Here is a 22,322-nt window from a genome sequence, read left to right as displayed (position 1 = left end):
AAAATGCATGCAAAATAGATCGTGACGTCAAATCAGGAATAGGTCCACTCCCCTTCTGACTCGGTCGTGAAAAAAAGATGCTTGGATTTTCGGAAGCCTATAAAATGGCAGGATTTGTTAGAAAAATGAAAAAATGGCCGCAATGCGTTTCGAACAGTTGCAAAGATTCATTTTAGCGAAAGAAATATTTTGGGGTTAGGTGCACTTTAAGCTGTAAAGTTGTTAATTGGTTGTTGCAAAGGTGAAAGAGCCAAACAAAAGAAGTAGGGCCTTTCAAATATTAGCAGTTTTTCATCAAAAATCAAAGAACCTAGATGTGAGAACTGGCGGACATTAAATTTTAATTCAGCTCCTTTAAACCCGTCTTGGTTGACATTTTGGATTTGCCATTTTTTCAAATTTCACCTCGTCATACAAGTAGCATCCAACATAAGCTCACTGTCTTGGGAACTCTTTGTTATTGTTCCTTTTGAAGGTAGAATAAATTATCAGAACTAAAGTGAAAAAAGGTTGGTGGAAGACATTCACTATGCATTTCTATAAAGAGGACTTTTAATAATTGAAATGTAAACCCCAATGGAACCAAATTTTCTCATTTTAACTCTTACCTACCTAAACAACTTTGCACAAAGGCAGTTTTTCCCTCATTAAAGCCATTGTATTGTGGTTGCATAACATCGCGACACATTTTCTTTTCCATCGCAATGGCAACCTTAGAACGAACGCTCACCTTTTTAAAATCCCCAGGAACAATAATCTTTGCTACACACGTACGCGTAATTCTGCAAGTTTATTAATGATATTGCACAGTCTTCACCTTTAAAAATTACACTACAGCTGTGAATAATGACAATAATATTGACTTTAAAATACTGTTTCCAAAAAATTACCAATTTTCACCTTTTCAAATACTTTGCGGCATCATTTCAATCTGAAAAAGTTCTTAAAATAGGTCGTAAACTACATGTCAGGCAGAGTACACATTGAACAAACCAAAATTTTGTATTGATTACAGTCTGTACAAGGGCAAAAAAAGAGAAAGTTTGTCCATTATAAAAAAAAAACAAAAACAAAGGGAAAGCTTGCCATTATTAACCCATTGACTTCTCAGAGTGGGACTTCATAGATTTTACTATCTAACGCCAGGCGGTTTACTCGTCAATGGGGGTGGTCCAGGGCGGTTCAGGAGTCAGTGTGTTCAGATGAAATTTACAGACAGGACTTGACAGTTGAAAGATTTCTGGATTTGCAAAGGTTCAACTATGTCACAATATTTTTGGGGAGATGATCCAAAACGTAATAAATTATTCAGTCTGATATTTGAGGAATTTTTTGGAAGTGGAAAGAGCTACAGAGAAAAAGTACAACCAAAATAAATTATATTACACTTAATGGTACAAGACAAAAGAACAGCTGTCCACTTCAGTTCATACAAAAGATATGAAGAATTATCACAATGGGACACCTTCGAAAATACCATAATACTCTTTGTTTGCCCCTCCAAATTTTGTTTTTAAGCATTGTTTTTGTTCTCTCTTCTATTGGGACCATTGTAATTTCCAAGAGTAACTGGAAACAATGCTTATGCAAAATCTGGAGGGACACACAAAGAGTATTAAAATGGTATTTTCAAAAGTGGCTCATTTCTGTTATAGTATTTATATAAACAGTTTGGTAACTTGCTAAATTCACCTTAGAGATATCAGCTCTAATGGTTAACTGTTAGCAGTTATGATTATCAGGAATCATAGTGACAATATTCTTCCCTTGATTCTAACTGCAGTCTTTTCCTTAAAGATATAACATTTTTTTGCTGGTTCATGTACATTTGTGAAAAAATTTCTATCCCTCTTCAAAACTGGACTATCAATAATGACTGCACCTAAAAGTTTGGAAAAAGGGCCTTTCTGACTAGTTGCTTCAATAACAATGTGTACTACAGTGTTTTTCATCTGCTAGTAAAGTTCAATTTTCAATCTCATCCTTAGAACTTGCATCCTCTTTACCTTCGTCTGATGGAGCTATTTCTTGAGTTTCAGATTCTGCTGGCTTGTCATCCTCACAAGTTGTTTCATTATCTTTGTTTTCATTTGTTTTTTCTTCGTCGCTTTCTTTGACCTGAAGACCTTCTAACTCTATGGCAAGCTTGTTGCTCTCTTGTTCATCTGTTTTTTCATCTAACTTACTCTGACAGTCTTCGAACGCTTCTTTGAATTTCTTTGCATCTGTGAAACGCAAAGTGTAAAGGGTGTTGTCAGCAAATCAATCAGAACATAAAACCAGAACATGAAATAATTAATTAAACAAACAAACAAACAAAAAAAATTGCAAGAATACTTCCAGAACTGTAGAAGTAAGAAAACACAGTTTAAGTCATGTAACACTGAATGTAACAACTTTATGTACACATGTATTACAATGTACCCCCACCCCTTTTAGCAATCCACTTTTAGTAGGGCTGCTTTCAACAGATCAGATGAAACTTGCACTCGATCAATGCCTTACTTTCCAAAACATGGGACAATAGCCTTAAGGCCAGGACTTAATGCAATTGTCCCAAAACTTGAACAAACTGCTTTTCGTTTCCTTTCACTGAGCAAGGCTAATATTGTCATTACTGGCTTCAACAGAAACGCTGATTGTAAAAATAAAATCAGAATAGAAATTTTTGATTGATTCCTTCATGTTTTCATCCCAAAGAAAACAATAAGCTTCAGGTAGATTATTTTACCTATTACTGGTATTTACATGTAGATGAACAAATACTTAACAGTTTGTTCATTTTTATTCAAAATACTCACTTTCTGCATTTGCAAATCTGATTGCTAAAGTTTCTGTTTTTATTGCTTCGTCAGCATAGTCATCTGCCTTCCACACCCATGCTCTGTCACTGCCACAGTTTGGCTGCAAGTTCATATCTTTTGTGACTATAAAATGGATAAACGGATATTAAATTTATCATTTATTTTCCATTGCCCCGAAATTAGAAATTTCATTTCTTTCACAGAAAAACGGTATAGGGGTTACTGTGGAAAAATATATTGAAATCAGGAATTGATTCCTGAGGAAAGAAGAAAACTGAAGAAAGGATGATGATGATGATGATGATTATTATTATTATTGATAGATCATCAATAGAAAGAAAAACTGGAGTGCACCTGGCCCTGACCACATTGCTAATTTCTGGTGAAAAGGTAACAATCTTACATAAAGAAATAGCCACTTGTTTCCAGGCCACTGCTCAACTTGAAGATCTTCAGTTTCCCTAATGGTTTGCAGAAGGCAAGACAACTCTGATCCCCGAACCCGGTGAGTTCAGAAGTGACAACCAACACCCCATCACCTGCCTGAATAACCTGTGTAAGTGGTACACCTCATGCCTGTTAGCCCAGGCTAACCAACACATCCAAACTTATGGATTAATACAACATGAGCAGCGTGGTGCAAGGGGCAACTGCAGAGGAATGGTTGACAACTTACTTATCGATTGGATGGTTTGTGAGGATGCTCAGAGAGGAAAGCAAAATCTCAGCATGGCATGGATTGATGTGGCTAAGGTGTATGATTCTGTTGATCATGGTTGGTTATCTGAAATGTTCACCCTACATAGATTCCCCATGCATTGATGTATGGTTTGCTAAGGTGATGGAGGAGCTTGCTAACAGCTGGAACACTAGAATTGTTGCCTAAACGACTCAAGGCAAAGAGATCTCTCCTACAATACGGTTTAAGAGAGAACTGCCACAAGGTGATGCGCTCTGTCCTATGCAGTTCATTTTGTGCTTCAATCCAATCGCTTGGAAGACACAGGCGACTGAGGGATAAAGGCTATCTAAGCCTATATCAACTAACATCACTCACCTTCTATACATCGATGACATGACATTGTTTGCTGATTCTGAGAATAAGCTGAAAGGAGTCATGACAGTCGCAAAGAATGGAATGGAAAGCAGCGGTCTGAAGTGGAATGAGAAGAAATTTGCAGTGATACACGTGAAGAGGGGACAAGTTGAGCAAGGAAGTGGAGATATGAAGATAGCTGATCTTAAACCTATCAAGAGCCTGGACCAACATAACACCTATAAGTCCCTAGGAGTCTTCGAAAACACCAAGCAAGAGGATAAGCAAGTACTGGAAGCCACATTAAAGACATACTCGTAGAGGCTATCAATCATCCTGGCCAGCCCATTGTCAGATCATGCGAAGGTAGTGGGGTCCAATCAGTACACTTTACCAGTACTTACATACTTGATGTGAACACAAACTTGGCCGATAGCAAATATCCAACAACTTGACCGAGAGGGAAGAAAGATCATCGTGGAGAATGCTGTCACAGATGGTAAAGAAGTCTTAGCTAAGAAGGTAAAGGCAATCTACAAAGCCCGCCAGCACGAGATACAATCAATGGTATCTGAGGAGAGATGGCAAGGAAAGCTCAGAGATGGAGAAGGGGTGGCGCAGTGGTGAGAGCACTCGCCTCCCATCAATGTGGCCCGGGTTCGATTCCCGGTCCTGGCGTCATACACTGTATGTGGGTTGAGTTTGTTGTTGGTTCTCTCCTTGCTCCGAGAGGTTTTTCTCCGGGTACTCCGGTTTTCCCCTCTCCTCAAAAACCAACACTGCCAAATTCAAATTCGATCCGGAATGCACAGACACATGTTGAACAAGCTCCTGAGCACTCTTAATGTGTTCCGTGGGTAAATAAATTCCAAAACAAAATCCAGGTTTTCAAATTTGGGGGTCCTCTGGACCCCTTCTTGAAACATTTGGGGTCCATTGCAAAATTTTAGGGGTCCACCTAATTAACATTCAAGAATTAATATTCCGACAATCTATTGCCTCTTAAGTCTTACCCCTCCCCTCGAATATTTTCTTAAAATAAAATGATCAATTTCTTTGAAACTGTTATGCCCGTTGATTCATTGATCAAAATGTATGGACTGTCAAAGCTCCATAGATCACAGTCATCTGAAAACATCTCGAGGAATCCGTTCGCTGTAGGAAATGTTAGTTCCAGTTGATAAATGATCAAGACCTCCACAGCCAAAAAAAAAAAAAAGAACTGAATCTCAATTTTCCATAAAAGAGCACCATTTATTTTAACAACACTTGAGGTGTACCGTAATTTAGGAATAAAAGAGTAAACAAATGTAGGCGATCGATACAGTTCATCGTCGGCCCGTGACTTTGCTATGGCCAATGTTAATAATCAAGCAATTGAATGCATTCAAGTTTCGTGTTAAACATGTTAATTTTTAAACTAACTCCGAAAAAGTTGAAAAAGTGTCAAAACAGACAAGTTCCGTAAAAAACATGAACCGATATGATGACACGTGCGTGCCCGGAACTAACATCAACAGGGTTGCACAAAACAAAAATTTAACATACTTCACCCTTGGATTCTCTGTCATTTTGCTCACAATAAACAAACCAATCCTTGAAATTTGTTTGGAAAGCACCTGGCAACAAATTGCACTTCGACTGAAATGTGTAATTATCATCGGCAGATCGAAGGTGTTGCCAATTGTCTCGCCCAAAAAAACAGCTCAGATCATGTCACGCAACACGAGGGAATTCGAACACAAGAACTTAAGGACGTTCGCGCCCATTGCTACTGCGCATCTTTTTGCACATGTCACGCACACGTCATGCATCGTAGACCACGCAAGTAAACACGATGCTAAAGGCGCAAAAATTTTCCACAAGAAGGGAACATGAAAGTATGTGGCATCATGGGATAGATGTGGACCCAGATCTTCTCGGAAATGTCACGCAATGGCCTGACAGTGCGAATAGACAATCGCTTTGAGAACTTCGCAGCGATTTTACTCTCTTGAATGCTCGGTGACCCCCATTTTTCTTTCCGTAGATCACTTCCTTTCTTGATTTTGTCCATTTTAATAAAAAACAAAAAAAATCTGTACGTGAGAAGTTACAAATATTTGGCCTTTTATGCTCTCGTGCGACCGAAGTTTTCTTTCTTAGACTAATATGTATCGTTTTTCAAGGTCTATTTCACCTCAGAAATAGACATCAGCTGTAAAGGTTAATTTAGTTATATTAGTTATGTTGAACTGAGTACGTTTAACTGATCTAAATTTCACTCATGTAGCTTTTTTATTGCTGACAGTTGTAAGCTAAGATCGTCTTAAAGTAACGCAATCTTCTAAAAATGCACCTCATGATCTCGAAAACGAGCACGGTGACCCCCCATTTTTTTTGCCTTTTTGGCAAAAGTAGATCATTACCTTTCTGCGTGGCAAGTTTAAAAAAAATCTGTACGTGGGAACGTTTTGGGCGCGAACGTCCTTAACTCCTCATGCTGGACATAATCATTGACAAAATGAAATCAAGAGTACAAGAGCTTTACCAACAGCTGTTACGTACCAAGGTTTATTACAACAGAAAAACAAAATGAGAAGTAACTGATGAAAAATGCCGCATATGTCGGGATTCTCTGGAGAATGTGCAGCACATTCTATCTGGCTGTAGTGCATTCGCACAGACTAAGTACCTACAGAGACATAACAATGCTTTCAAGATCTTATTCTTTGAAGTCCTTGGATATCTTTAGATCTCCTTACTAAAGTTGAACCATGCTTCTCACAAGTCACACCAAAGCCGCTGTAGGAGAATGATCATGAGACCGCCTTCTGGGACGTCCCATTATTCACTGACACAACTCAAGTAAATGCTAGAAGAATCGATGCCATGGTCATTGACAAGACCAGCAAGCAAGTCAGAGTGATTGAAATGAGCTGTCCATGGCTGGGAAATAGAGAGTCTAAAGGTTTCGAGAAGACAATGGAGTACAGTCAACGAGACTAGACCTTATGAACCCATATCCTGAGTGCAAGGTCAATCAGTATAACATCATCATGGATGTCCTTTGCAGCTGCCTAACGCCAGACGATTTTACTCGTCAATGGGGAACCCCTGGGACTCAATGGGTTAAATGACAATTGTACTATATCTCTTCCCTTGCCAAACTGCTTACGATTCACATTTCCGTGTTTCCTGAAAGCAAAGTTAGCAGTCTTTTTTATTTGGCGCACACCAGCAAGCTGTATGACGGCTTTTCAGTCAACAATGACAAGACGCTTTTATGTCTGCTAAAACGTGTGTTTGTTATGCGTCTGGGGCTTTCACAAACAAATCCAAAAGGCCAATTAAGATTGCGTGCGATCCTCCAGTTGATGTACTTACAGATTTCTTTAACTCCCGCACAACGCGATTCCTGTAGCGCGCAACATGATTCCTGTACGAGGGTGGTAACTTACATTTGAGCGGTACTGTACTACTGTAAATCTTCGTGTTGCAGCGCTCTGCAAAGTCCACTTTGACTTCTAGCTATTCTTACTTATATGGCCCCATTATACCATAACCCTTTTGTAAACAACACTGCCAAGCCAGCCACACTTAGCTGGAGAATTCAGACCAGACCACACCACAGTACTTTGAATTCTGTGCCCTGCTCTTCCCACAGAGTTTATGAAAAAGGGTTGTCAGAAGTGGCCTACAGTACATGTATACATGTGTATAGTCCTTATCCAAAAAGACTTGAAGTATTTTCTCCTCAGTTATTCATAGAGTTTTAATCACGACCTCCCGCGCGGTAGTTCGATGGTCTAACAACTAAAGAACCGGTTCAGTGAGAAAGAAAATTGAACCACGATTTATAACGAAAGGAAAATTGCATGGTCACTACTCACTGTAATGGTTTGCACAAATCTTCAATGTCTTGTCCCTTCGCATAAGTATTCTATATTTTTGTCTATCACTGTTTTTCAATATCTTCACTTCTCCAACTCCTCTCTCTTTCCATTCATTTTCGTCACCGCTGGTTTCAAATCGGAAAAGCTTTGCACGCCTGTTAGGAATGATTTGACAAAACGAGGAAAACAATTACGACGAACAAATGACAAGGGAAATGGTTGTTACGTTAAGCGGAGTCAACTAAACTTACAATTTCAAGAGAGCCTCTTCGTTTTCCTCCAGAGATTTTACTTCCACCTTCGGAAGGCTGACGATCGGTTCAAAATGGATATCTGGACTAGACGGAGCATCCAAATCTTCCGTTGCCTGTAAAACAAGTTCAAACGTATTCAGCGATCAGATAGAAATAGAAATAAGACAAAAATAGACCCATCAAAACAAAAGGTACCTTTTCGTTGCTCATTGCGACTATTCACTTTAAGATGATGGAGATGTCACAAGATTCAGATGACCGGCTTTCAAACTGCGGATTGAAATAATTTCGCGCTATCTTCTTCAAATTGCGTAACGTAATAGTGCGCATCGAAGTCGACGCATTCACCTTTACAGTACCAACATGTACTGCGGGCTTACTTGTAATCAATGGCGGGAAAAGACGCCTCGACATTTAAAGTTAGGCAAACGATAGGTAAGCCAAAAAGAAATCTCTTTTCAATATTTTAAAAATATTTTCCTTTATTGTACTGCTGGAAATCGCAAGGCTTGTAAGAGATGAAGCGGGGTTCAGCAAGAGCGGGACAGACTGTACGAGTCCGCAAATGATCCCCAAACTGCACCGCAAATGATCCCGGAACGCAAATGATTCCGAAAACAAAGTCAGGAATGGCACGGAGGATGGAATGGTCAGGGAGTGGGGGTCGGGCTAACCACGGGAGTTTGATCGTGAGGTCTGTCCCCAGGGTAGGGATTTTGATCGTATCTGACGTCCCCAGGCTAACGATTTTGATCGTACAAAGGACATTTTACCACCTTCACTTGCCGCCGGGTGGGGATTTTGACCAATTATTTTGTCCCGGGAGTGGGGAATTTGAATTTTCTAAAATGAAAATGTCAAAATCCCGACCCCATGCCCGACCCCCCCCTCCCTGGGGCGTAACATTGATAGATGCATAACTTGGATGCAATTCTAAACTGCTTGATCCAGGGTTCACGCTCTTTAACTGCATCATGGGTAATCAGGGTAAGCTGGTTTCCGAGTTGCTGTTTGTCTCGGTTTCGAAGTGAGTCTTGCTGCTCAACTATTGTAAGGGAAATGAGTTCGATTTGCATAACAATTCGCAACTCATTTCCATTTGAATGGTTGTGCACCAGGACTCACTTTGAAACTGAGGCATGCAGCAACTGGGAAATGGGCTATTCAAAGGCTTGTGTTTGTGTTGGAGTTCAAAACGATTAAAAGTATTCATGATATGCAATTATGGGTTTTTTATTTTCCAAAACAAAAGATATGCGCCCAAGGGAGCGGCAGATGAAAGGTGGAGAGAATGGCTATTGTAGAAACTATTTTATTAAACAAAGTTTCTGCCGTACATTTCCTGTAATTCCAAAGGCACAAAATTACAGAGAATATATGGAGACAAAAAAGCAATACTTAGAAATTACAAAGAATAGATATCAAGTGCAGTTCATCTCAGTTGTGAACTTGGACTGATTTGTTTGGTTTATGAAGGCGAAAGTTTATAAAGTAGAGTCATTTACAGCTTATTTTGCTTTGAATTTCTATACAAACCTTTGAATTTCCCTCCCTGTTGTTCTGATTACCCATGATGCACTTAAGAGCACGGGAAGTACTTCATGTCAAGCCATATGGGTTGCTTGAGTTGCTTAGGTTGCTCGAGATGCTTGGGTTGCTAGAGTTGCTTGGGTTTCCTGAGTTGCTTTGGTTGCTTGAGGCGCTTGGGCTGCTTGTGGCGCTTTGATTGCTTAGGTTGCTCAAGGTGCCCGGGTTGCTTGAGGTGCTTGGGTTGATTCAGGTGCTTGGGTTGCTCAAGGTGCTTAGGTTGCTTGAGGTACTTGGGTTAATTGAGGTGCTTGGGTTGCCTGAGTTGCTTGAGGTACTTAGATTGCTTGTGGTGCTTGAGTTGCTTTGGTTACTTGAGGTGCTTGGATTGCTCTGCTTACTGCTTAATTTATAATGTGCGTGGAATGCGATTTGGTTCCTCTGTATACGTTTTCAGCATTTTACCTAGTTCAGAAATTCGTTAAAAGCTCATGTCGTACCAGTAAATCTCTGGCTTTACGTAGCAATGAACTTTCACTGAGGATACCTGGATACCTCCAACTTATCGCACTCTTCAGTCATTGCAACTTTGGGAAGGGGGGGTAAATTAAAGTGGGCTGGTCTTATTAGTACAAAGTGGGGGCCTATTATAGCTTTTACGGAAAATATCTTACAGTCATCTGCATATCTTTATTTGAATCGCTGTTGCAATGCTAGTTTTGTTACGTTACATTACATCAAACAAGTATAGGAACGAAAGGCCCGTCTTTGCTCTATTAATAATTAGTACCTCAAGCAACCCAAGCACCGAGTCAAGCAATCTAAGCACCTCAAGCAATCCAAGCATCTCAAGCAACCAAAACAACTCCAGCGCCTCAAGCAATCGCATCTCAATCAACCAAAGCGCCACAAGCAGCCCAAGCGCCACAAGCAACCTAAGCAACTCAGTCAAGAAAGCAAAGCACCTCAAGCAAGTAAAGAACCTCAGCAAGCAGAGCACCTCAAGCAAGTACAGCACCCCAAGCAAGCCAAGCACCTCAAGCAAGCAAAGCACCTCAAAGCATGTGAAGAAAGTAACACATCAAGTAAGAAAAGCCGCTGAAGAAAGTAAGTGGAACGAATTATATAGACAACTATATGATGATCGAGTTTCTTTGCTCAAAATCTCACTTCAGAGTGTTGTAATCTCACTTGTCATTTTAATTTGTCAAAACACTTAATCCCATTCAACCTACTCATCCCATCTTTGCCTTTTCTCATTCAAATACCAGTCCCAGGGTGAAAACAGGAGGCTGAAAGGACAAAAAGATGGAAATGGTATCATGGTTTAAGATCGGCTGTATAGCGCATGAAAGAAACTCAAATCTAAAACCTGATGGCTGAAAGATGTCTGCATTTCTTTATCACCAACTGTGACTAGACTGAAATAAAATAATGTATGTATCTGAAGTGTGGGTTATAGATGAAAGAGTGAAATGATCTTCACACTTATCTGGACAATTTGAGCAATAATATTATTGTCTTTTATAGACATCTGACAAATTCAGGCGCCCAACAAATTGACCTGATCACAACTGAGTGGGTTCATAGCTCAGTTAACGCTGGTATGAGACAATATTATTACTCAAATTGTGCCATGATAAGTGCAAGGATCACTTCAGTCTTTTGTGATTAGACTGTTTCAATATGTGATAAACAGGTCTAACTTTTTCACTAATAATTGATTCACACAACACTTGATTGAGTTACTGTCATGAAATGAGTCTTAATCGTGTAGTTTTAACCCATTCACCCCTAAACCGGTCTTACCCGGCCATACTTAGTATTTTACTGTCCAACACCAGACGATTTTACTTGTCAATGGGGAACCCCCAGGATGTCCCATTAACCTTGATAGTCAGGAAAACGAGAGCAAATGCAAATGAAAAGCGAGTGGGGGCTTGGTTTGAGGCGAGTCCTTAAAGTACTCTGGATTCACAACAGGGGGTGCACAGAGACCTTATAAATATTCCAGGTATTTGACAGAGCTTGATAATTTATATCCTTCACATTTTGAAGCAAATCAACTTCTGTTGACTTTTTCTTGGCCTGACACCTTTAAATAGGTGACAGTGTCTGTAAATCCCTCCATAGATAACTTAAGTCAAAATGCCATCTACAGACGATTTTGTCATAAAATTTTATTTTTTTGTGTGCGCTAATAAAAATAAAATTTCACAATATCAAAAAATAGTTTTAAGTTAAAAGGTAAAGGCCCTTAACAATATATTACGTTTTAAATATTACCTTTAATCTAGTTCGTCAAAATGCCTTCAGCGATCTCTCTGCACAAATTATTTAAAAAGTGTTTCCCAGGTGCTTAAACAAATTTGGTCTCAAGTGATTTTGGCCAATACCAGTAATCACTGATGGGTTGACTTCGTTGCTTGAGCCTCGGGCTGCCATGCAGGAGGTCCCAAGTTCAACCTGCCTGGACCACTCAGGGTATTAAAAATACTTTAAAGTACTGCTTTTATCATGATTACATCATTCTGCAAAATGATTAGACTTCAAGATCTGATCTTATAGGGACTATTTAACAATTACATATGTAGACCCATAGCCCTTGTGGGCTACGGGTCAATAGCCCATGAGGCGAAGCCGAATGGGCTGTTGACCCGTGGCCCCTTGAGGGCGAAGGGTCTAATTGTTTTAGTATCACCCAACTAGTCGGACAGAAAAGGCAATAATAAAGTTAGCAAATGCAAGTTGAAGAAATATTTATTTGGGAATAAAACAAAAGATAGTGTCATGCTTTTCGCTACTCGAGTCCTCTAGTAGCGCAGCCAATCAAAATGCACGATTTGCATTAGTCCACTAGTTGGGCGATAAAAACTGTTAGTAGGCCCCATCTCACAAGCACTGTTCATAAACTTGAACAAGGTAATTATGTACATGTGCCTCTCATGCTACATACATGTACATACCATGAATCAGGCCAATTCAGCAACCCATATTCTAGAAGAATTATTATTCTCAAGATCTTTTGTTCCAAAGTTTTCTTGGGCATTTCTGCATGCAGAGCTCAGTGACAATTTGCACAATTATACTTACTAGTAAGATTCCATTTGCATTTCATTTTTTTTAATATCCAGGACATTTTCAAGAGCACCACCTCTGTTTTGTGATGACTATTGATTATCACCTTGGATTTATCAGTCATGCTGGGATGACTAATTCTAAAATATAAAGCTTAGTTCAATAATAAATTAAGCTGCTTTTAATCTTGAGCAAAATCTCTGTTATCGTTCTACCCAACTTGATTACCTCTGCTATATTTGGGTGGAGAACTTGTAAACAGTAATTAATAAATAAAGTTGTTGTTGAAGATGAATGAAAAGCAGGGGAGAACCAACTACCTTAATTTTATAATGACTTTTTCATATTTTACAGAAAATGACCATAAATAATATGTGACCTATAGATCCTGAAACATTTGGGATCAGTTATTTCAACAAAGTTTAATAGCCAAGTTCTATTGTTCACGGCCAATCAAAGTACTCAAGGGACGTTCATTGGGTAATAACTTCATGCTCGTTCACATATATAGCAAAAAAATAAATAAATAAATAAACCATGGTTAACTATTGTTCTGAAGACATTGTTTTTTCCATTACGATGATACAGGCTAGCATGATGTTCTTGTCACTCACTGTCAAAAACAGTGTCAATTAAAAAAGCAAGAGCTGAATAAAAAGAAGCATTTATCAGGGTTTATGCTGGATTTTGTCTATAACATTCCAGGAGTATTCAAGTAGTTTTCCAGAACCTGAAATTGAGTTTTCAAGGAGTGTTTGTAAGAAGATTTCTATGCCATACATCGTGTTTCAGTGTTTTCTTCGCTGAAAAAGCCTACCTTGATATTCTTTCCCACATTCTGCAAGTCAAGTGCACACACTGGCATTTAATCTTTCTCCAATAGTTTGAAATTTGGGCTCCATTTTGAAATGATTCTAGCTTTCTAGCATGATGCAATCTCAACCCTGTGCAAGTTAACCATTGTTTAACTAAAAGTAGCCTCTTTAAAATAATCATTATTTCTAACTTTTTTTTTCTCACAATGATGTGGGTCACAGCTGAAAAGGTACTGTGAATTTTATTGCTTTGGAGGTCTCTTCAGTTGTAAGTTTTTATCTGATGAGATTCCGCAAATATTTGTACATGTAATAATTATTTGATAATTATTTTTATAGCGTTGCTTATGATAAAAGTAACTTCACACTTGTAATCATGTGCATGAATTAATGACTTTTTTTTTGTTGACTCGAAACACAGCCCAGTGGAGAGACTTGATGGCTGCCTACACCCTTGTATCTTCAGGTTGTCTCCTGTTCAATTCCTCTGGAAGAACACAGCTTGTCGCAATTGCCAGCACACTTCCAATGGATAACAATGTGAAGGCAAAATGCACATTTAGGGGAAAGCCAAGCTTGAGGCCCTCACTTATGGACCATGCAAAAATGCTTCCAACAACCACTGGTGACACAGCCCTAAAAGTAAAAATACAATATTTTGTAGCAATTAAGACAAACAACCCACAGCCACTTGCCCAGACAGACTCATGGCAAACAATCCAGTTACTGGTAACAGGTGTTAAAACTACATAATTGTAAATGTTACAAGCTATAAACTCTCTAATGATTCTTTGTCAGTTTCTGCTTCACATCATTGACAACATTGAATTTAGGGAAGCGGCATGACTATTCCGGGAGTGATTGGAGTGAGTGGTGATTAAGTGGGGGTTAGGGTTAAATCATCCCCCCTCCCCGGAATAGTGATGCCGTAGGGAAGTGTCTCTACAAAGTACAGTACTTCCAACATTGGATCCAGGTTGTAAAGATGAGCCTACAAGGCTGCAGCTATGAAACATAACTATTTGCCTGCTAATCATGTACCTTTATGTGTAAATTCCTCAGCCATACTGAAAAATCATTCAGTGTAAATTAATTAATCTATCTGATGGTTTTGTAATGCACATTTCATGAAGGTAAGTGCAATTCAACCAAATTAAACAAGTAAAAGACCAACAGTGTGGGTGTTTGGCACATGCCTAGGGTTACTTAATTGTAAATTGCAATCAACTATAACAAGTTATTAATGTGGCACCTTTAAGTGTTTCTGAGGAGTTTTTCTGGTTTTGATTTGCAACTGTTTGAAAATCTGACAAAACAACCCTCACATGGTTCTCCAGTTCCATAAGCAATCATTTGGTATGTGCTTGTCATCTTGAGCAGACACCCAGATAGGTCACCAAATTTGCAAAACACTGCAATAAGTTGCATTATTTACCAATTCTCCAGCTTGCGGGTTTCTTTGGCAGATCCATTACACCACATATAACCCTTTCACTCCTAAAACCGGCCTAAACCAGCCATACTTAGTATTTTATTCTGTCTACCGCCAGAGTATTTTACTCTGTCTAATGCCAGATGATTTTACTCATCAATGGGGAACCCCCAGGAGTTAAATTTGTCCAAAATGTCCCTTAAGAGTGACTATTATAAGCTTCTTCAGTGGATCCAGGTTCGTCATACACTGGGGCCATATTACAATAATGAATGTACAGTTGAACTTCGATTATCCAGACTTGTTGGGACTAGACAAAATAGTCCGGATAATTGAGAATATGAGTATTAATGAGGAACAAATTAATACTGATCAACTTAAGAAAGCGACATTTAATCGTGAAACAAACATTTACAAATCATTTGGAAAACAATAGGGTCTACGTCTTCACTATCAGATGTGAATACCTGTACACATGTCAGCAAACTTCATGTTGATCATTAATTTTAATTTTCCTTGTTCTTGCCGATATCAGATATCTGCTGCTTTTTCTCCTTTCTCTTGAATCGCAAAATTATAGACTGTTTATCTTTTATCGAAAAAATGGATTGCTTTTTGACGCTGTAGTTCTAAAAAGAATTATGGCTGCGGATCTTGATCATGACTAATAAATATTCATAACAAAATTGGGACCAGAGAAAAAGTCCGGATAATTGAGCTTTGACTGTACATCAGGCAACCATCTAATATCCCATCCTGGTAACCTTGGCTAGTAACTTTTGTACTATCTGAGCATAAACTAGCTTGTTTCTCACATAAAAAAACCTAATTCTTTAATTTTTCACCACTGACAAACAAAAAATGAATGAACCCAGTTTACATGGGATACATGCCATCACCGAAATGCAATGGTTCAATAATTATTATTACACATTATAATCTTGTTATACCTGGATGTTGAAGCAGCTGTCATTGCAAGGCCATTTATGGTGCCCAACATTTCACTTCTCACTGTATTATTTACAATAATTCCAGTTGAACTAAATGAAAATCCAACATTCAACTTCATGAGCAGAAGAATTCCTATCAGCAAGGTCCAAAGAACTGTTGATCTAAAAAGAAGGCAAAATTATGAAATCAATCAAACAGTGGATTTTATGTGCAGGTACTGTACAGTACCACCTCATAAAAATCTCGAGCTGATAATCTAATTGCTAATTATATTTATTATTATTTGCATGTGTCTCGACAGTCCCTGGGTTTTCTTTCCCTGGCTTATATGCCTAGTCATGTGGCCATGCAAGACACTAGTCTTTTTCAAAGGTAACTCATTTAGAATGATTTAACCTGCATGGAAGCTGTGGAAATGTTTCCAGGCTGGGAATTAAAGACTGGCAAAAATTTACCATGCTTTGCCTTTTGTTTCCACATCAATATTTCACACTAACCTGTTGTAGTAGGTGTGTATGAATGGTAAGGACAGTATGGTTACTCCTATGAAAGCATTTGCTAATTGAAAGACCTGTTGGGGAGAGAATTTGAAGCATTCAATTCAGTACACAATGTTGATGACTTTGAGCATAAACTATCAACTCCACTACCACAGAATTGAAATTGAATGTAGCACAAAACAGCAGTAAGATCCTACCAAAGTTTGAAACTACAGAGCGAGCAAAAAAAGTGCAGATGCAGAAGGAAAGTCACAGGAATTATTACACTGTAGCACTGACATCAGGCAAGTTTGTGCATCACAGTGTAGCTATCTCGATTTCCTGTTTGTGTGAAGCATTACCCATGTTCAGGCTGAACCTGTAATGCAATTATTATTTTTCTGTAGGAAGCAGCTTAAGATCCTTGTTGCAAAAATAGGAAATTAACATTGAGACCTTGTGCACTAAAATCATCTGTCATTCGCCTCTATCAGCGGACATGTCGAACGACACCTTTTCAGGCTGATATTGGCAGAATACAACTGTACAGTTTCTGTCATCTGCTCTTGTAATAGTCAACAGATCTCTTTTCCCGTAGTATTTGGTGAAAAAAAAAAAAGACTTTTAATTTGTAACACTTATGCTGATTGGATTTCGTATGCCTGAACTTTATTCAATATCATAGAGTAAAACCCTTACCCTTATTGCACCAAGTCTCCTCTCAAACTGCAAAGAATTTCAAGCAAATGTAATAGAGATAATTAGAACTACCCACTGAACTGAAGTACTAGTCTTGTAGTATGTAGAATGATCAATGAGGAATGCTCTCATTAAGAGAGCATATTAAGCGCATGATTGCATGGAGAGTCTCATCCCAGGCTGTCATTTTGGTCAGCTGTTTCACAGCTAAATAATTACTAAGCAGCCATTCTGTGGGAAAATTTATGCATCTTTGAGAGTTTCAATAATTATAATAATTATTATAATTGCAATTTATTCTCAATTAAAAACAAGATAAAATAGGACATCACCAGGTTTTTTCATGAAAATTAATGAGCATGTCCGTGACCATTATTTTTGCTTGCTGACACTATTAAGTGGCATTTGGCAACTTTGATATATTTTTTTACCAAGAACATAATAATTAAGTTCTGTTTTTGTGTATTTTATGCACTCCAGACAACGAATTGTCTCCTCACTGTCTAATTTAACTAGGTTGAAAAGTACTTAATGTACAATGTACAACAAGAGGTGTTTACATGTATATCTTTGTGACAACTTATTATTATTAAAATAATACTGCTACATGAATTTTTTACCTTGGGATAGAGTACCATCTGAAGAACAAGAAGTGGAGCCCCAACACAAACCAAGGATGTGCCTATTTGGTTAGTGGAAAAGCCAAGTCCACCTAAAATGAGATTTCAGGTAAGAATGCAACTATTTTTACAAGAATGTTATTGAAAAAAGTTTGAATGTAGAAAACATGGCTGCATGTACCACAGAATTAGTTAGTTGACTTTGTTTTGATACAAACCTCACAATAGAAACTCGTTAGCATTTAACAACAACATGATTTACAAAATAATCGAGGTTGTCCCTGTTTCAAACGCCAGGAAACCAAACCCATGACTTTGGTTGCCCTGATAAATCCTTGGTTGCCCATTAGGGAGGCCCTGTTAGGGGGGGTGCCCATGTCCTCCGTCTGAATTTCACAGCTATGTCGCAATTTCGGAACATTCTTGTGTCGCCTGTCGGAATTTCATTAATAAATTTTAGCTCGTTGCCCCTATGACAATCCCCATTCGCTGGAACGACGCCAATGGAACATACGGCCTCTATCTTTAGTACTTTTAAGCCCAGGGTTTTGAGACCTTTTTTAATGTTTAATACCTATTCAGACTACTTGGAATAGTTGTTGAAGTCAATGAAATTCCATCTAGTAAACTATACAAGTGAATAAAGGCCTAATCTGGCAAAGCAATCGAGCTATAATAGCGGTTCTACAATTCTGGTAGTGCAAGAGTCTAACGTTTTTTCCAAGTTCAACTCTGATTTAGTTGTCAGACTGTGCTTTTCCTTAACTACAACAACCCAGGAGGAAGGATATTATCAACCATTCATTATCCGCAAGGCATGGGTTTACAAAAGGTCTGTGAAAAATCTGTTAGTAGAGGGGACTGGTTATGAAAATCGGCAAACTTCAAAGGGTTAAACAATAGCGCGGTCTCTGATGTTGACCCGTCACGTGACTCTGACCGTGCACAGGTTCGGCACTCCGACGACTCGCTTATGACTCTAATAGTGATGTATTTCAATAACTCGCTTACGATTTGGAACACCGAGATGAACGCGATCAATTGAGAAAAAAGTAATCTCTCTGACAGACTGATGGAGTGCGCACGTGTGTCATGCAGGGAGAACATGATACGCAAAGCGGAAAAGTCCTCAAAGGGATATAGCGATGCACTGAATACGTCAATCACATGAAATGAACAATCAAAACAGCAGTAAAATGAGATGTATTCCTGTTCGCCTTTATTGGACCCTTATTAGCCATAATTGGCCATTATTGTTAACAATGATCATTATTAAGTAATTACGACGAATTGTGTACACGCAAATGTTCCGCAGTCCGCAGAACATTCACAATTCTGAAATTCGCTGTCGGTCAGTCTTGACATTTGTGTCGCTTCCGCTAATTCGTTGTAATAGTCTGTCAGTCGTCGCCAGTTCGTGGCTATCATGTCGCCGGTTCAAGGCCATGTCGTTTGTCGGAATTTACCTCTAACAGGGCCTCATTAGGAAATTCCCTATGTACGATTAAATGCAATTGTCCTTGTCCCTTTAATTTGCTTTCTCTTTCTTCTCGTTTCTGTGGAGGAGACTGAACTCCAATCAAAAAATGCCACATTTTAACTCTGTGAAAGAGATAACTAGTAGTCTGTACTCTAATTGAAAACAAAAAAATAAAGTCGAATTTTACACTGTGGGCCGTAAAGAACGCGAAGACAAAACACGCCTTGTTGCAATCATATGGCAAGTGATCTTGAATGTTGTGGGCCTGTGGTTTTTCGCAGAAGTCTGGGTTCAAGTTTTGGTATATTTTCAAACTGTCGTCTTCGATCTCCATTTTTTGCATTTTCCAATCTGACAATGTTTTGTAAAGGCTACAGTTGTTCAGTTGGGGAGGCGCAGTGGCCTCATGGTTAGAGTGCTCGACTCCGGATCGAGTGGTCTGGGTTCTGGTCCTGGCTGGGGACATAATGTGTTGTGTTCTTGGGCAAGACACTTTACTCTCACAGTGCCTCTCTCCACCCAGGTGTATAAATGGGTACCGGCAAAATGCTGGGGGTAACCCTGCGATGGACTAGCATCCCATCCAGGGGGGCATCAAAGGGGTTTGCCAAATCTGCAAGCCAGCGAGCCATGCAAATTTCGCATTTAAGTCTACGCACCCATTTCAAATAGCGCTGATAAACAGTTGTTAAGTCTAAGCACCCATTTTAAAATGGTTAGCTTTCAATAACTGTGTGACTCGCATGTTGACTCGCAGCCATGGCTCGCATGGCTTGCTGGCTCGCACATTAGCACAAGTCGCATCAAAGCAAGGTCAACTCAAGCCTCACTTTTATTCAAAGGCCTGGTAAATGATTGAGCACAGAACTGTAAAATGGTCTGTGAGTTCAAAATTTAAAGTTTATTAAGTCACTGTCTGCTTACCAAGGTGAGGTGGAGTGGCAGCCCATAGTGAAAACAGCTCATCAAATCCAATTACTTTAAAGGATAAGATACAGTATGAAGCAATGGAAACAAGAACGTTTCGGTTTCTAAAAATTGGATTGAGACATCACAACGTCACAGTCAGAATAATTCTTGACTAATAATAATAATAATAATAATAATAATAATAATAATAATAATAATAATAATAATAATAATAATAATAATAATAATAATAATAATAATAATAATAACTTGTTGAATTTACCAGCTACCAAATGGGGATGGCTCTTAATCTTTTTTTAGACAACTTTCGTTTGATGAAGTCTTTTTGTGCATTATAAAGCAAACAAAAAGAATGTGAAAAGAAAGGAAGTTAGATCATCAGCTTTCACACTGAAATGAGATGAAGCATGCATTGTAGTAACAAGTGATTTTTTCTTTCTGTCACACATGCTGAAGACCACCTTGAAGACAACATAACAGTAAAAATTATAGTAGTGTTGGAGTATACATGTCCTTGCTAAAATAGTTGTGGCACCAGCCACAAGTTTTCTAATGAGGCTTAATTAATTAAGTAATTAAAAAGTAGTCATTGGTTAGACTGAGGGTATTTGCCACCTTTTAAAACCCATTGTCAGTGACGATATTCCCTATTGTCTTAAACTCCCCCATGGCTTTAGTCATGGCTTACCTGAGTAAAACAGCCAGTTTGCTTCTCCTAAAAGCTTTACAGCACCACCAAGTGTTGCAACAACAACAACTACTACTGCTTTGACAATTTCTGGAAGCTTTACTGCCAGCATCATCACCGATGATAACCTCTTGCTCTTCATTAACAGCAATGCTTTCAATTTCTGTACAACTTTTCTCAGTCTCTGGTATTTCACACTTAATATTGAAATCCTCTTGATTATCTGAATAACCTGTGCTCTTCATTGGTAACAATTCATTTGGTTCACTTTCTGACGTTAGACTTCTACTGTATGGAAAAAAAGAGGAACACACATACCATTTACCACACATTACATTTATTTAAAAATAAGCTTTCCTTCACAAAGAAATAGCTGGAAATTCTAAAGGGAATTGTTCTATTTGCAGTTTATATTTAACATGACTGTAAATTTAATACTTGCATTAATTTTTCTCCAGAAAGCAGATCTACTTATAAAATTGCAAAACCCTCTTAAGCAGCAATGGATACTCGCTGGACCTTGAAACTTGGTCAATTTAAATTTAATTGAAACAAAAAAACCCTCTTAAGAATATCCTGGAGAACTTGTTTTTACGTAGTTAGGTGGGTTGCAATATTTAAATCTTTCACCTTTTTCTTGGGGAGACATTTCTTCCTCTACCTGCTTTTCAATGTTTGGCCTCAAAGATACTGTAATTTATTTCTAGTATCCCCCTTTAATACCCTCAAACTAATTAACCTTGAACATCAACATCTTTTTACCAGTATCTTATTAACACAGCTGAAAAGGCTTATTATTGGTCACCTATTGCTACCTGATGAAATAAATTTAATATCCATTCTGCAATATCATTAATTTTGACATCATACATAATGATTATATACACTTTAGAAACATGGTTTCATCTTTAGGGAAATGCAACTTTTAAATAAAGACAATGCTTGAAATAATATCAGAGCAAGATCAACAAAGATGAGCTGGTTTTGGCTTTAATTCATTCACCCCTACCCAACCACTCTGGCCTGAACCATAAGGGTCTCCCTCTACCGCTTCTAGGGGTGAGGAGGACATAAAAGGTAAAGTAAAGGTAAAGTCACTTTATTTAACATCGGTAGTTCCTTCAGCTACGAGGCTGGTATCAATGGAAGCTGATGGTGCGCCCTTTACCCCCCTCCCTCTGCCAGTGCTCCGTTTTACGGGTATTTAAAGCTATAGCTACACGGATCAGAGGAAAGTCAAAACAGACGTTGAAGTCACAGAGGATCGAACCGGGGACCTCTCGCTCTGAAAGCCGTGCACTAGCCATCTGAGCCGCAACTGCTCCTTGGCAGAGAGATTCTATAATAATTTTATAGATTCTATAATGTTTAATGACGACTGCAAAACGGATGTTTTTGTTGCTTAGGTTTACAGACCTTGGTATATGACATTAAAAATGAATGAATACATGTACTGTATGTCCTAACCCAGTTTTTAGTTATGTACCTTTTGTCCAGGGTTTCTTCAAGGAAACAGTAGCTCAATACAATCGAAATAAGCAGCAAAGCACAGTTAAATAAGCATGGAAGTAAGAAAGGAAACTTGTCAAAAATGGAACCTAACAAAAAAGCAAAACAAAATTCAGGATTAGGTAAGGTGCAGCACAACATTTTT

The 22,322-nt window shown here is 38.5% G+C and overlaps 2 protein-coding genes and 1 long non-coding RNA gene across 9 annotated transcripts in view; 1 reads left to right on the top strand and 2 right to left on the bottom strand.

Annotated features, from left to right (window-relative positions):
* Positions 1-771: 771 nt before the first annotated feature.
* LOC138036171 (ran-specific GTPase-activating protein-like) lies at positions 772-8,310 on the bottom strand. The gene is made up of 5 exons (XM_068882532.1): positions 8,165-8,310; positions 7,967-8,082; positions 7,713-7,870; positions 2,802-2,927; positions 772-2,225 (listed from the first exon to the last, which is right to left on the bottom strand). Exons 1-5 carry the CDS (start codon positions 8,177-8,179, stop codon positions 1,966-1,968), a joined length of 675 nt encoding a protein of 224 aa, XP_068738633.1. The 5' UTR covers positions 8,180-8,310; the 3' UTR covers positions 772-1,965.
* A 58-nt stretch (positions 8,311-8,368) lies between these two features.
* LOC138036172 (uncharacterized) lies at positions 8,369-12,207 on the top strand. Its single transcript, XR_011129813.1, has 2 exons — positions 8,369-8,404; positions 10,768-12,207. It is a non-coding gene; the product is annotated as an uncharacterized lncRNA (long non-coding RNA).
* LOC138036168 (uncharacterized) overlaps positions 11,662-22,322 on the bottom strand; it is a 26,101-nt gene continuing 15,440 nt past the window's right edge. For 5 of the 7 annotated variants that reach the window (XM_068882523.1, XM_068882521.1, XM_068882526.1 and 2 more), the window contains 8 exons: positions 22,155-22,266; positions 20,669-20,956; positions 19,975-20,081; positions 17,571-17,662; positions 16,951-16,977; positions 16,270-16,343; positions 15,772-15,933; positions 11,662-14,025 (listed from right to left, as the gene is read on the bottom strand). In XM_068882523.1, coding sequence (XP_068738624.1) covers positions 13,836-14,025; positions 15,772-15,933; positions 16,270-16,343; positions 16,951-16,977; positions 17,571-17,662; positions 19,975-20,081; positions 20,669-20,956; positions 22,155-22,266 — 1,052 coding nt within the window. In that variant the 3' untranslated portion in view covers positions 11,662-13,835. The remainder of the gene's footprint in view (positions 14,026-15,771; positions 15,934-16,269; positions 16,344-16,950; positions 16,978-17,570; positions 17,663-19,974; positions 20,082-20,668; positions 20,957-22,154; positions 22,267-22,322) is intronic. The other 2 variants (XM_068882522.1, XM_068882524.1) reach the window with 2 other exon arrangements.

This window comes from Montipora capricornis, unplaced genomic scaffold (genome assembly GCF_036669925.1).
Source record: "Montipora capricornis isolate CH-2021 unplaced genomic scaffold, ASM3666992v2 scaffold_464, whole genome shotgun sequence".
In the NCBI taxonomy this organism is placed as follows: domain Eukaryota; kingdom Metazoa; phylum Cnidaria; class Anthozoa; order Scleractinia; family Acroporidae; genus Montipora; species Montipora capricornis.
This window is presented reverse-complemented; position numbering and strand designations above follow the sequence as displayed.

Coding starts and splice junctions, on each gene's coding strand:
- LOC138036171 (XM_068882532.1), bottom strand. Junction 7,871..7,966: donor GAAGAGGCTCTCTTGAAATT/GTAAGTTTAGTT, acceptor CATTCCTAACAG/GCGTGCAAAGCTTTTCCGAT. Junction 2,226..2,801: donor CAGATTTGCAAATGCAGAAA/GTGAGTATTTTG, acceptor TGCGTTTCACAG/ATGCAAAGAAATTCAAAGAA.